The sequence below is a fragment of the Paramisgurnus dabryanus genome, chromosome 18 (genome assembly GCF_030506205.2).
Source record: "Paramisgurnus dabryanus chromosome 18, PD_genome_1.1, whole genome shotgun sequence".
Lineage (NCBI taxonomy): Eukaryota > Metazoa > Chordata > Actinopteri > Cypriniformes > Cobitidae > Paramisgurnus > Paramisgurnus dabryanus.
This window is the reverse complement of record NC_133354.1, coordinates 24,155,828-24,175,206: the sequence shown is the minus strand read 5'-3', so window position 1 is coordinate 24,175,206 and position 19,379 is coordinate 24,155,828. Positions and strand designations below refer to the sequence as shown.

The 19,379-nt window shown below is 36.7% G+C and overlaps 1 protein-coding gene across 1 annotated transcript; it reads right to left on the bottom strand.

The window, feature by feature from the left end:
* Positions 1–1,742: 1,742 nt before the first annotated feature.
* Positions 1,743–17,738, bottom strand: klf5l (Kruppel like factor 5 like). The gene is made up of 4 exons (XM_065287374.1): positions 17,464–17,738; positions 11,107–11,899; positions 10,712–10,771; positions 1,743–3,340 (listed from the first exon to the last, which is right to left on the bottom strand). Exons 1-4 carry the CDS (start codon positions 17,593–17,595, stop codon positions 3,162–3,164), a joined length of 1,164 nt encoding a protein of 387 aa, XP_065143446.1. The 5' UTR covers positions 17,596–17,738; the 3' UTR covers positions 1,743–3,161.
* Between the last annotated feature and the right edge of the window lie 1,641 nt (positions 17,739–19,379).

Sequence of the window (19,379 nt, the reverse complement as noted above, 5' to 3'; positions counted from 1 at the left end):
AACCATTGACACCTAGTGGCCTTCGTTGGTAAAACCACTAAAAGTGTTACAGAAACCTCTTGGTTCAGAACTAGTTGAGATTTATTTTTTTACCATTTTGGGTGTAAACCATTTTCATTTTTATGTTTTAAAAAAAATATAAAATAAATACTTTATTGCATTACTTTTAATTTTTTTAAATTCATTTAAACTGGTACAACTTTTTTATTTAATATTTACTTCTTTAAACACTTTGAAGTTTTTGCTTCATTCCTGAGTTATAGCCATTTGAATGTGCACATCACCTTTTTACCCCCCCCCCCACTCAAAAAGGAGGGGGTTGATGGTTAAAGGGTTAAGCAACAGTAATGTATATGATATTAATTGACCAACATGTTACAGTAAGACATAAACATTAAAAAGCTATTTAATATTTTTTCTTAAAATGATCTCATTGAAAACACAACCTACGTTTTCCCATCATGCTTGTGATATTAAATTTATTTTTAAAAGATAATTTAATAAACCCACATCACATTCATTTTATATAAATAATTGAATGTGTAATGTAATGTAATGGTGCTGATTGTTTAGGACTGGTGGTGATCGCAGTCACGTGACAGCGCCCTCTAGTGGTGCAGATTTGTAACAGCTCTTGGTGAAGCATTCAGTGCTGCCCCACCCAAACACATTACATACACCTGTAAAATGTCACTGTCATATTTTAAAGTCTCATCATTTCAAAAAACATCAAATATATTTTCTTTTTTTAGTATGACTGATAAAATCAGGACTTTACCATGTAAGCATTTGTTTGTTATAGGCTGAACCTTTATGGCACTCACTTCTCAACTGATGTGATAATGATTAACACTGACCCTGAGATACACTGACAATAACAAGGGCTTTCCTTTGGTTTATGAAGAGTGATGGTCAACAACACAATGCATTTAAAAAAATTGCATTTCATTATGCTATGCATATTTCATTATTAAGTGATTATTTTAACTGGCGCTGCATTAAAAGGAGTGAGCAATGACTTTTATCACATTGTATTCTCGGAAAAACAAAGTTATTTTTACATTTTCTTCAGAGCTGTGTTGTTTTATTCGATTTATTTTCAGCATATACAACACATGCTGTAGCATAATGAAAACAAGGGCGTAACCCTCCAAGTAGTAATCATCTCATTGTGTGCTGGATTTCATTCAGTAAATTATCTTGTCAGACAGTGCAATTATTTGTTTCCATCTAAGCTAAGCTCATCTCCACCCAGTTTTATGACTTTGCCACTTGCTGCTGTTTTTCTGAATATCACTATAGCAGCTGACTCACTGTTTTATCAATATATCAACTTAATGCCTTAATAATAGAGGTGTGTCTCGCTTTCATTTAATAAGAAATATAGAAAGTTGTTTTAGGCACCATTTCAAAAACTGCAGAAACTTTAAATCCTCACAATCTTCTCCGAGAGGTCAAGGTTAAAGCAATAATTAACTTTAAGTGGTCTGAAACCTAAAGGCAATCAATCAGACTTTTAACACTTTTCCATGAAACTACCGACGGTCATTTATAATAATCTCTGACAATATGTCAAAAACGAGAAATGTAAACAGGTCCGTCTTGTTACATTTCTAAGAAATGCATAATGTTGCAAATACGAATAATTATCGATATATTCACATGACATTCCAGTATCGATATGTCACCAACACGTGTACACGTGACCACAGAATTGCACAATGAAAAGAATGCACGCCACACAATGTGATTGTTCTTTTATTTTCAAAATTCTGTACTCGACAAGAAAATACAAAATGTTAAACCGATCATCACTTAGTTTGCCAGATCTATTCACCCACATTCAAGACAAGCTTAACAAAATCCCATTTGTTCATAATAAAAAGTCAAAATCAGCTTCAAAGTATTTACAAGTATTTACATCACCTTCATAACTGTGACATGTACAAAGATGAAGGGGACTTGAGAACTCTTAAAAACAGTGTGGTCGCTCCAGCATACAGCCTGTCATGCTCTCATCGCATTCAAAACACAGAAAAGGTTTGTTCTTGAGGGGACAAATGTGAGGTACTTCCTTCTACGTGACCTTGTAAAGTGGATTTTATTTAAAGGGTGAATCTTGATACAAAAATGTTGCAATGTTTATGTTGTTTTTCAATAAACAATCTGCTGTTGTTGAAATAACTCTGTCAAATGCATTTGTTTTAGCAATAGCTCAAATTTTTCATACTAAAATGAAGGCTGAACTGTCTTAGTAATGCACACCCATCATCCATTTTCTGAGACATGCAAAGAGCAGAAAAGCTATAAAGCAGTGAATTATATATAGAGCCGTGCTTTTTACACAATCCTATAAAGATCTGTAACCATAGACACAGAACTGTGAGAAAAGCAAACATCAGGGTAACTCAGTTTTGTATGGCAGTATCGTATCCAAAAGCAAACATCTTAAGATTTTCAATAGGGGTGGGGGATTTCCATACAAATATGTAACCTTGGACCACAAAACGCAAGTCTTAAGTAGCACGGGTATAGCCAACAGTACATTGTATGGCCCAAAATAATAATTTTTCTTTATTATTAAGATATAAATTAAAGATCATGGTCCACGAAGATATTTAGTAAATTTGTTACTATAAATATATCAAAACTTTAATTTTTTTGTGATGCAGTTGCTAATGATGTAATTTAATAACTTTAAATGTTATTAATATTTGGATTTTTTTCACCAATATTTCAGATTTTTAGATGTAATTTTTTTTATTGACTCTTATGGTTTTGTGGTCACACGTTTTAACTACATTACACTAGATTTTAATGTTAAAATATCTAAATTAATTTGGACTGATTAATTCAAGCCTTACATTTCAAGTTATTAGGAAGACATTTATGGTCCCAACAAATGCATTTTCAAATTTAAACATGATGGAGGTCAAGTATTAAATTCATAACATTTCACAATAAACACATACAAAACATATGTACACTATACATCCTTTTACGCTCTTTCTTTGACGGTGTCATATAATGTCCGGTCTATAAGCATCGAGTCCTGTGTGTAATTGGCAGAGCTTGTACTTGTAGTATATTGTATACTATTTTTTGATCGCCGTTTAAAAATGATTGAAATATTTATGTGAAAAGTACAAATATAAAGTCCTTTAGTTTTGATGGCGCTTCATGTGCAGCGCCAGGTGGTCCGAACGGGAGAAGCAGCGACTGCAGGCGATGCATTTGAACGGTTTCGCCCCTGTGTGTTTGCGGTAATGCCGCGTCAATTCATCCGATCGGGCGAAGCGCCAGTCACATCCCTCCCAACTGCACCGGTATGGCTTTTCACCTATAAAAACAAAAAAGCGATTTTGTTAAAAACATTCATTTAAAAGGGGTGATATATTTTCCTTTCTCACAATAAGCCCTCTATATTTAACCTGCGGCTCATCTTGAAAGTGACCACATGAAAGAGTCTAACAACATTAATGAGCGAAATCGTCTCTGTGGTAAAGCAAAGGCCTTGAAGAAACCAACCAGCACTTATTTTAATCCACAGTAATCTTTCAGCGTCCACACATGACAGCCACATACAAAGTCCAGCTTGAACTTGCAACGTCTGTGTGTATATATCAGAACGTTTTAAATGGCAGTTATAGAGGAATTAGACGAGTATGTGCTTGCGGTTTGGGGAGTAATACAACTCCCATGTGTAAACACGGAAGTCATTTACATAGCGCTTTATACACATGGTGATAAGATCTGACATTGTGAGGTTTGCCACAGCGTTCAATCCTCAAAAGCTTCAGAATGATGGGATAAAGATCATTCGGGACACAGACGCACAAACGTTTGACAATATCACTTAAAAACTATTACTGTGTGTGAGTACGTATTATAGATTATACATCACAAAATATTCCAATAATGTACCAACAGCCTGTGAATTTTGTTAACACATGCCACTTCAGTGAGAAATCTTGGCAGGTTTTTGTGTATGATGGGTTAATGTTGAAAATCCTGAATGGTAACTAACACGTTTTATTTAGCACAGGTGTCCTTAGTTAACATTAAAGATCAAAACAAACATCGGATGACAAATAGAAAAATGTGCCAGCCAAAAATATACCTATACACTGTAAAAAGATATGCATGTATTTTTATGTTACTTTAACTTGAGTAAATTAAGTTAAACAATTTAAACAGTTTTTATAAGTTATGTTTACTTTTTACAAGATAAAACTTAAGAAAGTAGGTTGAATTGACTGCCAAAATCAAGTTGTTTTAAATTCATGCTGCATTTTCTTTTGTATTTTGTTAGTTTAGCTTAAAAAAGTAAGTTACCTGGTTGTTTTAAAATAGTTAAAGAGATATTTCAACTTAAAAAAAATATTTGTTGAGAATATTTTTAAACAACTTTTTTGGGTCAACTTAAATCAAATCAACTTTAACTAGGTAACTTACTTTTTTAAGGGAAATCAACACATTTTTACAGCTTAGATGAAAATTAGATTTAGTCTGTTTTTTCATACAATTTCCACCAAGGTAGTCAATGCCAAAATCACAACATATGTTTTTATGTCAAGGCTCACAGTCCTACAGTTGAACTTAAAGGGATAGTTCACCCAAAAATGAAAATTTTGTGAACGTCCCTTTATCATAAACGGTTTCGACCCGTGTGCAGCAGACACTTATTTTGACAAAACACGTGATGCACATGTTTCACATTACGCAACAAACACATATTTTGAAAACATGAGCAACACACATGACACTGCTCGTGAACGGTTTGGTTACAAACATTCCTCAAAATAACTTCATTCGTGTTCATGAAATTTCTACATGTTTGTAAATGATGACAGACTTTTCATTTTTGGGTGAACTCTCCCTTTAAATCAAATAATTTTACAGTTCTTAAAAAGATAGTTTGCTAAAAATAAAAATACTGTCATTATTTACTCTCTCTCATGTTGTTCCAACAACACCTGTATAAATTATTTTGACACAAAGGAAGATATTTTTAAGGAATGATCTGGGGCACCATTCACTTCCATAGTATTATAGGAACTATTGAAGTCAATGGTGCCCCAAATTTGCTTTGTTACAAACATTCCTCAAAATATCTTTATTCGTGTTCATCAGAAAAAATACATTTCTACATGTTTGTAAATGATGTCAGATGTTTCATTTTTGGGTGAACTTTCCCTTTAAAGTCGCCATGAAACGGAAGTAGCGATTGCCTTATTTTCCCCGTGGTGACGTATATCCGAATGAAACGGCTTTTGAGATGAAATAAGGCAGGGCTGGATTTGAATTTGTCCATCGAGATCTGATTGGATCGTTTGAAGTTGGGTCGTGTTGCTAATTGCTAATCACTGCGATCTTCTCCCGGACCCCGCCCACCTGCCATACTTTTGACCGGAAGTGAAGAGAGATCGTTTTGAGGAGGGGAGGAGATTTGCATTTTTGATTAAAGATTATGAGCACACACGAATTTTTAAAAAATAATGAAGCTCACAGATAAGTCATTTGTTAATAATACCACACTATTAAAAATACATATATAGTTTTTCATTTCAATTTCATTGCGACTTTAAGTCAAATAATTTTACAGTTCTTAAAGGGATAGTTTACTTAAAATAAAAACACTGTCATTATTTACTCACTTTCATGTTGTTCCAACACCACCTGTATACATTACTTTGACACAAAGGAAGATATTTTTTTAAGGAATGATCTGGGGCACCATTCACCTCCACAGTACTATTGGAAATAAAATATCTTCCTTTGTGTTCATCAGAACAAAGTAATGTATACAGGTTTGAAACAACATGCGGGTGAGTAAATGATGACAAAAACGTAATTTTTCAGTGAACTATCAAGTTCAAGTTCAAGTTTAATTTGTCAAATACAGATTTATACATGGTACACATGCAGTGAAATGCTATTTTTCGACTGTCCGAATGAGAAATAAGAAACAAAAAGAAATAAAAATAGAGAAAAAGGAAGCAAAGAATAAACTTTATATAAATGGGGTGAAACAGTGCAGCTGTGTGTCAGCTTAGGGGGTGAAAGGTTCGATATACTGTAGGAAGTTTCCAACAAGAGCAAAAATTCGCCGCTTGGTTTGTGCTAAAAGCTGTGTATAATTGAACCCTGGCTATTGTAGTCCAGCGTTTTCTATACATGAAAACAGAATTCAAAAATAGACAAACAAACGCTCTTCTATCAAGCTGACAAAAGACTTCAATTACTTAGGGTCTGAATGAGCTAAAGCTCCCCTATCAAACACTTCAGCTCGTGGAATCTGTGTTTAGGGACCAACAAGCTCAAACAACTGAGAGATATTATTTGGTTAGCTGGCGGTTGTGCAACGGCTAATCTGTTATCGCTAAAGCATTTTACTGCACACACACACACACAAGCGCAACTATTATAAAGACATAAAAATGTGGAAGTTGAATGTTGCTAACAGAATTTGAAATATTTTGCATTGAACCATTATAGTAGTAGACTGTGATTTGGCTAACCTCAATAAAAATCGAGCATGTGTGGTAACATGAAAGTTTATCGTGTAAGTCAGATTGTGTGTAATCCTTAATCATTTAAATCGGTGTAATGACAAGTTTATTTTCTCTTGTTGTGTAATGTCAGCAAGCATGTGATGCATAGTATCATAAAATCTGTTGTGATGTTACACAATAACTGCAAGCAAACTCACAGGGATCCTCATAAAATCCCCAATGCGCGACCTTTATCAGTGGCTTCTGTTTGAGTAAGGTGGGCAACAAGTTCAATTACGACGATAATAGCAGCCCTCAAAGCAATTGGTTAAAAGAATCATCATTAACAAGGTGAACAGCTTTTAACTATCTCTTATTGTTAATACGAGGACAGGTTATAACTTTGAAAAGTATTCATATACATTTCTTAAAAGCACACTTAGATATGCTCCACCAAACTGGCAAATGTTTTTAAAAACCGTATGCATAACCTTGGCTAACCGCAAAACAAGTTTGGCCAGCTTATTTTTATTGCTTACAGAGAGAACATCCTGATATACTTTCACTGATTATCGTCTCTTTTCATCTTCTGTCCAGTACACATCATTCCTGTAGACATCCAAATTACAGGTGTCGTCAATCTGTCATAACGTTCAACTAAATTTAGCACCGAATGTTCTAGAGCTCATTGTTTGTCAGCTTTCACTGTGGTGGTCTCATTCCCAGCCCCCAATGTCTTTTGAAACAAAACTCTTCACCTGGGAAATGACAACCTGATCTGTGTCAACATAAACATACGACGTTGAAAGACAGAACATCGGCGTGATGGAGGATCCAAAGGCTCATGGAAAACATACAAGGTAGCTATGTTTCCATCCACCTATTTTTATGAGCATTTTGAAGTATCGCATAAAAACACTGGATGAGAACGCCAAGATGCACATGAATTCGAAAAATGTGCATTAAAAAAGGACGCAAATAATTTAGTCGGATAAATGTCTAATCAGATAAGAAAACATGCGCATGAACTAAGATAGAAATACGTCTACGCACATCAAAAAAGTCACGTATATTTGCGAGTTGGACTAACCAGCTTACAAAACTCACTGCACAGCATCTATATACGGTTTCAGCAGTAACAACATAAACAAACGGCTTTCGTGGAACAAACGTAACTTCTGGTAAACTACTTAAGAGTAGTTTATTTCTGATAATAAGCTAAATGAACAACAAGTAAATTACCTTGGGTCAAATCACAGCTAAAGTGTATCAAAAACTATACCGAGCTAATGTTACTGTGTAAAATGTGTACTATATAATGTATAAAATTTTAACTACAGATCGGCTGCTAAACCTCCCTTCGCATAGCAGTGATCCATGATCGCCATCACTCCACGTCTTTAGAAAACCAAAACATTTGTTATTTTCGACGAGGTATTTGTTCAAGAGTTCAGTTTAGCCGCTAGTCAGACTATTAAACAAACAAAGAAGTCAAAGACCGGAAGTTAAGTTCAAACCGCGATTTTGGAAGTTCTGAAATGAATCGGAAGTCTGTCATCTCAATGGTTTGGCAATATTACTTTACAGGACTGTCTTAGTTGACTGTCAACTCAAACAGCAGTTGAAAGCAAATCTCAAAACAGGTGTATAGTGTTTCATCTGTGCGCTCTGAGGTCATTATACACAAAAATGGTTAAATACAGTGACTTTATACTTTTCTTACTGATATTTAGTGACAGTTTATCTGGAAGTGACGATTTTGCTCTCTTCAGCTTACTGGATGGAAATGCTGCTTTATTCACAAATGTGTAATGCGATATTTCAAATATGCACATAAGTTTAATACGCAACTTTGGATGGAAACATAGCTAGTAATGCCATAGAATAACCATTTTTGGTTCCCCAAAGAATCATTCAGTCAAATTTCTCAACTTTTATAATCTAATTTCACTACAAAGAACTTTTATTAAGCAGAACGGTTCTTTAGATGTTAAAGGTTCTTTATGAAACCATTAAGGCAAAAATGAGTTTTCTATGGCATTGTGAAACACCCTTATAGTGTACATCAATTTCTGATTTGAAGATCTGCATTTAACGTTGTTGTGAAACACCAATAAATACCCATTTTATATGAATGTACCACGTTCCTTGGCTCTTAGAAAAGATGTACAAAATCTGTCACAGGGTCAGTACCATTTATAAAGTTTCCTACTATGTATGTTTTATGTACAGATATGTATACATTTGATACCAGTATGTACCGTTGAGGTATTAAGGTGTATTTTTAAAGGGATAGTTCACCCAAAAATGAAAGTTCTGTTATCATTTACTCACTTTTATGTTGTTACAAACCTGTATAAATTTCTTTGTTCTGATGAACACAAAGGAAGATATTTTAAGGAATGTTTGTAACCCAACCGTTCGTGGACCCCATTCACTTCCATAGTAGGAAAAAATAATATTATGGAAGTAAATGGGGTCTAGTGGGGTTTAGTTACAAACATTTCTCAAAATATCTTACTTTGTGTTTATCAGAACAAAGAAATGTATACAGGTGTGCAACAACATGGACGAGTAAATGATGACAGAACTTTCATTTTTGGGTGAACTATCTCTTGAAAGGAGCATTCCACTTTTTTTGAAAATATGCTCCTTTTCCAGCTCCACTAGAGTTAAACATTTGATTTTTACCATTTTGGAATCCATTCAATTGATCTCCGGGTCTGGCGGTACCACTTTTAGCATAGCTTAGCACAATCCATTGAATCTGATTAGACCATTAGCATCGCGCTAAAAATTACCAAAGATTTTTTATATTTTTTCCATTTAAAACTTGACTCTTCTGTAGTTACATCGTGTACTAAGACCGACGGAAAATTAAAAGTTGCGATTTTCTACATCGATATGGCTATGAACTATACTCTCATTCTTGCGTAATAATTAGGACTTTGCATAACATATTATGCAGTGCCAAAAAATATTCCCCTTGCTAACTTTCAATAGCAGGGGACTATTTTCGGCCACTGCGTAATATCATTGCGCCTGCTGCAACTTTAAATTTTCCGTCAGTCTTACACGATGTAACTACAGAAGAGTTTTAAATCGAAACTCTTATTTTTTTTAAGCGCAATGCTAATGGTCTAATCAGATTCAACGGATTATGCTAAGCTATGCTAAAAGTGGTAGCACCAGACCCCGAGATCGGCTTAATGGATTCCAAAACGGTAAAAATCAATTGTTTAACTCTAGAGGAGCGGGAAAATAAGCCTAATTTAAAAAAAGTGGGGTGTCACTTTATTAATGGTACTACCCCAGTGACCCCAATTTTTTGCCCCAGTAAGGCTAATTAATTATTTTACTCATTATTATCATTAATAAGAACTATTTATTAATAGTTAATTCTATATGTTTTCTATCACCTTATATTACGTTTACCACCAAAGCACTAAGTCTCTCAAATGTATGCAATATAGTGATTTATCTCTCTTTGTGTCATGAAGAACAACCCTTCCCCGCAGTGAAATTACTGTAATGCATGGCCTCAAGTGGATTATTCCTTTGGTTTCATCCATGCTAATACTTGTTGCACTGCTGAACCAGCTTCTCCCTTTGCCTCTGCGCCGCATGGGAACGAACCCGCCGCATGAGCTTTAACAGACTCGTGAATACACCTCGAGGCGCCGGTGAATGAGAGCACAACAATACTGATACCTCAGGCTAAAGGGAATCCCTCCGCATTTGTGTGACCACCCCGAAATGGAAAGCCAAGAAGAAAAGGGGCAAATGGGCGGGAAAGCTGCTTTTATCAGCTTAACGTAAAAAAATGATGCCCTACTGGAGTATGAGGTGGGAAGATTTGGGTTTCATTCAAGTGTGGTGGGATTCCAGTGGGTTTCGTGTTACACAGAGAGATGAACGTGGCGAAACTGCCGAGTTCTTTTCGAGCAGTGGCGTACACCTCCTCCCCCCGCCGAACGCAGACAGAAAAAGCAAGAGGAACAGGTTTTTCCTCCACCGCTCGGCGATTTCCCCCTCGGGAAAGCATGCGGGCTTGTACAGGCATGCAGACACAATGTGTATAAAAGCATGAAAAGAGTCAATTAAGCTCTCCCTCCACCCTGTACTATGTCTTTCTACATCTCTCTCCATACTATGCCGGATTTGTGTTGCTTCAAACTTAAATGTGTCTGTGTTACAGAATGATTTCAGTTTCTTACCTGTATGAGTCCTCTGGTGTGCTTTCAAATGGGAGCTCTTTGTGTAAACTTTGGTGCATCCTGATGGATAAAATGGGATGTTATTTCACAAACGTATATGGAAACCTCAGCTAAGTCGGATTTGTCTGTGAAATTTCTGTGAAATTGTGATGGTTTACTTGCCTGAAAGCTATGTCACCCAATAAATAATTCTCTTTAATACATCAAAGTAATCAACAAAAGCATCAGAAATACAAAGTCATCAATATTGCGACCCATAAATTGATTATAATATTGGTAAACCAAGTAACCCCCTAAGCATTTATCTATCCTTCCTCTAGTTAAGTTTAGTTAAGATCTATCAATATATAGACAAGCTCAAATATAATCCAAACATATCTACATAAAACACTAACCTGGGAAGTCACAGTGATGAATTCTCCTCTTCTCCAGCTCAGGGTTGTTTCGTCGGTTGTATCTAGGCCCCGTGAGGACGCCCTGACCATGGGCCATTAGCATGGAGTGAGGGGTCATCTGTCCAATCTTCATACCCATCCTAGCCTGGTATGGCGGAGGGGGGATGGATGTAATGAGCTCTGCCTGGTTCTCCGGACTTCCGGGTTGGGAGTTGGGTGGCGACGGAGGCAAACTGTGCGGCTGTGGTGAAGTGTAGTAAGGTTCGGGCATGGCAAATTCGCCGGATTGCGTTGTTATTGCCACAGTGTTCAGATTGAGCATGGTTCGGCCAGACGCGCCAACTCCATTTATAGCTTGGCTCTGAGAGAAGGTCATCGTGGCTAGGTCGCTACTGCTGACGGGCATCTGGTATACCGAAGGCTGCTGAGGGCCAATGTGGAGCTCATCTGTAACGCCCATGTCCGGTTTGATGAACATGCTGTTGACCGTTTGGGGCACGCTGAAGACGGAGGTGAAGTCAGGGAGCGTCTGAATGCTGCAGGGTTCGTCCACCCCTGGCTCGATTTTGATCGAATGCACCGGAGGTTTGTTCGGACGATAAAGGCCTGTACGGAGGTGTGTGGTGTTGGGCAGGATGACGTTGATGTTAAGGCTGTACGGAGTAGGTTTTTCATCCGCAAAATACTCGTCCACCACGGAGGCACTGTCTCGACGGTACTTTGGCTTGTCTGTTATAAGTGGGGACAGCATTAGGCCATTTTGGGGCAAATATTTATCCATCTCCATCCGTGTCTGAAATAAACAGAAGATGATTATAGTCTGCAATGATTTATGAGTCAATCACTGAATGATTAGAATTATGATTAGTCAAATATTTGCACACGTTATTTGATTACAATAAATAGACATGGGTCACAACAGCAACCAACAAGTTAAATAGTGTAGTTGACCATTTGATCTAGACGTTTTTTCTTCGTTTTTTATGTGGTCAGCATCTTTACATTCATGAACGATCACAAAGAAATCTTCGGTTGATGCATCTCACTTGTTATTTTTTGTAACTAAAACAATCCAACATTAAAATATTATTGTAAATTTGGCAGTAATGCTTGTTTTATGATCGCAACTAAAACAATCCAACATTAAAAAAACAGTCTTTGGAGTCCAAGATTCATATAAAATTTATAGCATTTCATCCAGCTGTTTTTAAATGCAATAAACATGTCCTATGTGAACATCACTTGGTTTGAAGGTTAAATTTTTTGTTAAAATGAACAAAAATTTTATCGAGCAAGTACATAAACAACAGTGTTCAAAACTGTCTCCTTACCTTGATTCGCAATAGTAAGCTTATCATACTGATTTATAATTTAAGCTGTTAGGTACAATTTTGCAAAAAATGTGAGTTTGACGTCATTTGACTTCAAAGTAACCTGCAGTGTTATGTTTCAAACAGAGATGGCGGTATAGAGGCAGAAAATGTAGATTGCAGTTGGCTAGTAACGAAGGCTGCATCCGAAACCCAAGGCAACTGACATGTCGCCTCGCTGCCTCAATCAAAATGTATAAAAAGTGAAAATATAACCTTATTTACTCTTAATTTGTGCTCTGGTCGCTTTTTTGCCCACCTTTTAATTTTTTCGAACTTGACCAATCACATTCCCCATGCACGCTCACGCATAGAATTGTGGGACAATACAATGAAGCTATCTCATGAGTCCGGAAGTAAACCAAACATTGGATTCAGACGTGATTTTAAAGAGATTTCGAATGCAGACAAAGTCTTTTTAAGGAAGTCGCGTCAAAGGGCCACCATATTTACAACACCTACAGATCTTAAGGCAAGACTTGTTAGTTACTGCACATGTGCAAAGTCCCTCCCCCAGAGGACGTTATTCTGTAACGGTTGATGATTGGCTCTTTTATTGGAAGGCGAGGCAAGAGCGGCCATAATGACCATTGCGATCTCCCCCATTCATATTATCAATACTTGTGACGCATCTTGGTAATATTAAATATCTTTTCCAACCATTTCTAAAAATGCAGTTTTGCACATCTAAAGTTTTTGTGCATTCCATTTTTTTTAGGCTTTGCCCAGTAACTGGATAAGTTTGCACGGACTAAAAAAAAGTCTATTCTGTTAAAGATCCTATTTGAGCAAGGAGATTTGGGAGCTTGGCATGAATATGATGTTATTGTCTTCAGAGTTGACAGAAGTTGATTTGTGACTTGAAAGCCTGGTACAAGCAGTGTGAGAGTCAACTGCCCGCTTTAATAGCGCACACAAAGCGAGAACCTACGGAGCTCCAAGTGCCCCACTGCAGTACAGAGTAAACAGAAACCCTGTGGGTGTGGCAGCCATGGAACACAAAGCAAAACCAAAACACTGACATGCGATAGCTGGAGGAGATATCGGCACAAACAGTGTACAAAAATAGATCGCTAAAAGAGCGTAGACTGGAGAACCATTCAGGAGCAACGGTGCTCGAAGATACAGTGCCTGATAAATGAGGGAATTTTCACAACACTTGCAAACTAGATTTACAAAACCAGTCAATTGGCAAGTCAAATGTCTGATGATGAAATGGTTAGCACATGCAAAATCCCGAACAACCAAAATACCCACGTCTTGGAACAGTTCAGGTTTGAAGGTAGTGCAGTACATAATGACTGCATAGGTTTAGCAAAAATAGACATTTCAAGATCATTGCAGTGGGACCACTTGGGAAAATGCTATCTATTACAATTCAGTTTTAATTTAATACAAATTTAACTACTCACTGGACTAACATAAATAAATAAATAAATACATAAATCGTACAAAAGTTGTCACTGGGGTGTTACCCTTTTAAAAGGTCCTAAAATGTGCCATTTAGGTGCAAATATGTACACTGTAAAAAGTAAAAATTGGATCAACTTTAAGTTGAAAATGTTTACATATTTTAGGTGTAACCAACTGAAGGAAGTTTTTTTAAGTAGAGTAGCTTTCACTTTTTACAATGTTTACATTTGGTACAGGAAGGAACCTTTGAGTTACTTATACGCACATGTAGGTACCAAAGTGTACTTTATGAAAGAACCCCAGTGACAGATTTTGTACTTTTATTTTGGGAGTAAAGAAATCTGACCTTCTATACAAAGAAGTTCACATGGAAAAGTGACTAAGATTATTTAATAAGTGAATCCAAAATAAAATTTAATCTTACTCACTTTATATTATATTTGAATATCCTAATACTGTTATTTACACGTTTATATTTATTTTTATCTAAGATATTTAATGTGATCTAAGACCTTTGAACCCAACTGTATTTAAGCAATTGTTTTGCTTGTTAACCTTCCAGCATTTATCATATTAAGCAATAACAACTACAACAGTACCGCAATGTCCAGCTGTCTAAAGTGGTAGCTAAGTCAACACTATGACAAGTATTGTCGAAAACCATTTCCTTGGCAACAAACTGATGCAGTATCAAGTACCGTGTGAATATCATCATCCTTTCAGGTATGATAACTCATGTACAATAAATGCTGACATGTCTTCAACATTTCATATTGCTTTGGATACGGTGCTTATCACAGACAATTTCTCACTCAGCATTAAGAATACCACACTTCATGGCCAGCGTTGGAAACCAGGTAATTAATGGAAAATAGCTTTTGAATTATGCTCCAGATCACCCCTGCTTTTAGATCTGGGCTAAAACGAGTCTTGTGGGGAGATGGTGCTGGTGTGGAAGAGAGTGCCCTTGGTCTTAGGGTGCACTACTTTGAGCCCAAGTGAACCGCGCTGCAGCCCTCCACTGCAACTCGGCCGAGGCACGATTAACCAATCCGCACCCGCGCGTGGTACAGAGCGATCACACTAGTTAAACAAACCAGGCTTTGGGGGTCAAACGTGCCCGAGCGAGGTTTGTTTTGAATAGTGTGAGTACACCCTTACAGACCCCTTTCTATTAGTTGTGCTCCAAATGGTTCTGTTCTCCGGTTCTGGTGTAAGGAAAGGAAAGACGGCAGCTGAACCCTGGCCCAAGAATTGTGAGTTAATGATTGGAGAACATTTACAACTACCAGTTATGTATTTCTGGGGCCGATAACAACTAGGAGACAGAGTTAGGCATAAAAATAATCTTTTACATAAATACGTTGGTTTCCATGTTGGTAAGTGTTTTCTCCTTAAATCCTTACAGACATGGCTCAAAAATCCCAAAATTCATGGACTAGACAAAATTCGCTATTAAAGAAAGTGTGTTTGTGGTAGGCTGTGTTTATAAGCAGTTTTTCCTTTAAAATTTTTATCGTAGGGCATGATAACATCTAGAAGATGGAGCTAGGCTTTAAGATACCCTTTGACATTAATACGTTGGATGTTTTTCCATGTTACGTTGGAGGTTTCCATGTTGGTTGGTATTTTTCCCTAAATTTTCACAGACAACATGGCTCAAATCCCACAAAATTCATGGACTAGACTAAATTCACTATTTAAGAATGTGTGTTTTTGATATAGGCTGTGTTCGTAGGCATTTTCTGTTAAATAAAAATGTATCTCAGGTATAAAAAAAATGGAGTTAGGCTTAACAATGTTCTATGACATAAATACGTTAGATGTTTCCGTGTTGGTCAGAATTTTTTCTTTCAAGACCACAGACCATAACAAAATCCACAAAATTCATAATAAAATACATTTTTTAGAATTTGTGTTTGTTTTCATAAGAAATAATTTTTTTTCTTAAAATACAAATATATATTTATAACGAATGTCTGTTTACGTTTTTGTTGCTGATTTTAGACCATGTCAGTCCAAAGACCTTCATCCTAATTGCAACACAAATAGTCTTACCCAGAAATAATTGTCTTTTATGGTCAAAAGGAATGCACAAAGATGGAGATTTGTCGATGGATCCCCATAAAATGGACTGATAGGCCTCTTGTCTGTTTAACGGAGTCATAACAGCACAAATCATTCTAGGGCACCAGCGAGAGAAAACAAAACCTTTGAGACCAAAATGATGTTTTATGGCTATGGGGTAAAAAGATAACAGTTGTTTTGGCTATTCAAGACATTGACTGGTAAAGAAACCATCTTGACCGCTCTTCAAAGCAGAGGGCATGACCACACTGACTTCTGCAATATGCCAAGTGGCACTGAGGCGACCAGACAAAAACCTAGGCAGATATTACAGGAGAGACGCATGGCACCACTACTAATGACTCAGACACAGATAAAGACTTTTTTATCTTTAGATTAGATGGTACAAATCAATAAATTATCTTAAGTTAAAGTAAGGACTTTAACGGTTTCAGATTACTTTACTAATTGCATTTAATTGAGTTTAAACCTTTAATTTACATGATTATAACCCATTAAATTGGAGTTACGTGCAATGGCACATTTTACCAACAATTAGCGCTAAAGACAAGCACATGAGGTCAACGGTAAGCTTCTCATCACTAACCACATGAGGTGTCAACAATGAAACAGGGCCCATTTGAGGGCCTACGTTGTTCCTGTCAGTTTAGCCAACAACCTGCATGTTATACCTGCGGCCATATGAACTTTTAAGTACAATGAGGTCATCAGTCATTGGCTCAGGTAGTTAAGAGTTGGTGGGAGTCCAGATAAGGATCCCATATAACCTAATAAAGAATGCTAGATGTTCTATTCAGACGTTCAATGGCTCCATATCATTAAATTCAATGAAAGTATAGGCCTATACAATTATTGTCGCACATAGCAGATATTTATGCACGTGTCTCTTTAAAACACATTTAAAGGTAGTTAAATTCTCATTGAACAAATGCAATTCATCTTAGATGTCTATTAATGACTATGAATTTATCTGGGTCAAAACATTTCCCTGTGGTGTAAAATATATTGAACTTCAGTTTCACCATATCTGCCATTGATGTTAGTGAGCATTAGTGTATTCTTGCGTCTATAAAAAAAATTATTAAAGTAAATGGACCTATTTTAACTATTGTTCCTTTCATATTTTACGTTGTAATAAACCAATAATTTGTAGGTTAATAGCAACTTTTGACAAAATGACTCGTCATAAAGGTGTATATAAAAAAGCATGTGGCCCCACAATGTGAGGATGAAACTTGCATATATTTCCTATAAATTATATTGTGCAATATTTGCAGTATTTTATACATATTTTGTAAACAACATTAGGCTACATGTTCATAAGCCGGTTTTGTGGAAATGTAAGCTACCCATTCATATAGAAACTGGTTATAATGACTAAATTCATTTAAGTGCTTCAGTTCCATAAAATATTTTTGGGCATTAAAATATTATTATTTCTCGGTGCAATAAAGGCCATTTCTACAGCATTATGTGTGAGTCTCACCGCGGGTTTAACGTCCTCAAACACGGAGTCCTCAGGGCCGTCCGCTCCACACATCCGCACGGGCTTCAGCTGCGTGAAAACCGCCCGCTCTTCTGTAACCGACGCGCCAACGGCCACTCCTACACTTGCCATGTCTATATGTCTATATCTCAAATAATATCACGAGCTTATTCCTAATGACGAATACACATTTACGGGATTGTTATAAACGTCCTTGTGTGTACATCCAGACGCACGGTGTATCCAAAAACCCTCCCTGTGTCACTCAGGTAGACTTACCTGAGTAAAATATCGCTTCATGGACGCCAAGGAAATGAATGACACGCATCTCCTCCAATCAGAGCGAAGAAATGGGAGCCTTGTCCAGTCAGAGGGGAGATGTCCAGTCAGAGGCGTGGCTCACCTGAGAAGAGGCGTTACCTAACGTCCATCATGCGCGTTTTACAGATGTTATAGTTTTGTAAACAATTTAATTCTGTGCTTAATTACTTCTAAGAAAACCACTGAAAATCTTTATTTTTATGTTTTCATAAAACAAAATATTTAATGTTTAAAAGGAAATTAGCATGTAGGATATGGCTATATATGTGTAGTTCCCCAGAAACACACACTAAATTAACGCGTTTATAGCCTCTATACATACATTTTACGTAAATCTGTAACTTTTAAAATAAGACTGTACAATATACGGTTATACAACTGCATAATATGGTTACAAAATACCTATTACATTGAAACCCACTTAAGCATCACATAAAATTAGTGCATGTTGAATTGTATTATTGAATTATAATTGTATTATCTAATAATATTATGGCACCCACGTAAAGTCCACGTCACATGTAAGATGTGTTGTGTGTTCTTTTCTGAACCATATTTCTGGTCAAAACACATTTCAGTGAAGATGCATTAGCTCTTACACAGTTTTATTGGTGTTAATGGATTTATAGCAGCACCCCCATAGGTACACAAATTTCACAGACTCACCACAGTAACATGTAAGCAAGATGAGAAAAACGAATGAGTTTGAAACTGGATTGTCTGCATTCCTCATTATTTTATCAAAGTGCCTCAGGTCGAAGGGAACAGACAAAGACAGATGTGGGTACTGCAGGTGTAACTGTTTATGGCAAATCTGCAGTTGTGTCACAGGTTAGACAAGGTGAGAACAGATTTTAAGGGTTAGATTGGGCTGTGTCGTGAACATGATGCACAGTTTAACTAGGTTTCGGGGAGATTCAAATTCTTTGTGTAATGTATGCATTACGTAATGTACATTACTCAATTTCAGATGCATAACAGTGCCGATGAGCATATAAATCATAATTACGTTTATTCATACAATACGTTAACTAGGCTATAACTTCAGATTCATGCCGGCAATTCACATTCATGTTATTTTATCCATAACTTCAACAGGATCCAGGTCGATGACCTGTCATTTTTTGGAAATGCCTCTGGAACTTAATAAATGTAGTGCATTATTGTCCTATACCAGCGGTGGTGAATGTTGGTCCTGGAGAGCTGCAGTCCAAACCTCACCTGCCTGCAGCTTTTTAATGACCCTTTAGACCTTGATTAACCTGTTTAGGTATGAGTGACTAGAGCTGGAACTAAACTCGGGACTGTGGCTCTCCAGGATCGACCCCACGCCACCCCTGCCCTATCGTGTGTGCCCGAAAACATGGCGCCACCTACCCAGAATGCACTGCACAATGACAGTTTCACAGACTCATAGTATAGTTTATGATACTACATACATATATAGTTTATGATACTACATACAGATGCACCTTGCAGCAGCTAACCACAGTTTTATTATTATTATTATTATTATTTCAAACAAGCCACAACTGACATTGGATCTGATTGGTATTTATTTATAAACACACTAAGTACATCACGTATGTGTTTGG

Bases quoted from the DNA above. Each gene is read 5' to 3' on its own strand.
- klf5l (XM_065287374.1), bottom strand. From the start codon at position 17,595: ATGGCAAGTGTAGGAGTGGCCGTTGGCGCGTCGGTTACAGAAGAGCGG. The intron at 11,900-17,463 runs GTGAGACTCACA...TGTTTATTTCAG, and splicing joins TTGAGGACGTTAAACCCGCG to ACACGGATGGAGATGGATAA. The intron at 10,772-11,106 runs GTTAGTGTTTTA...TTTATCCATCAG, and splicing joins TCATCACTGTGACTTCCCAG to GATGCACCAAAGTTTACACA.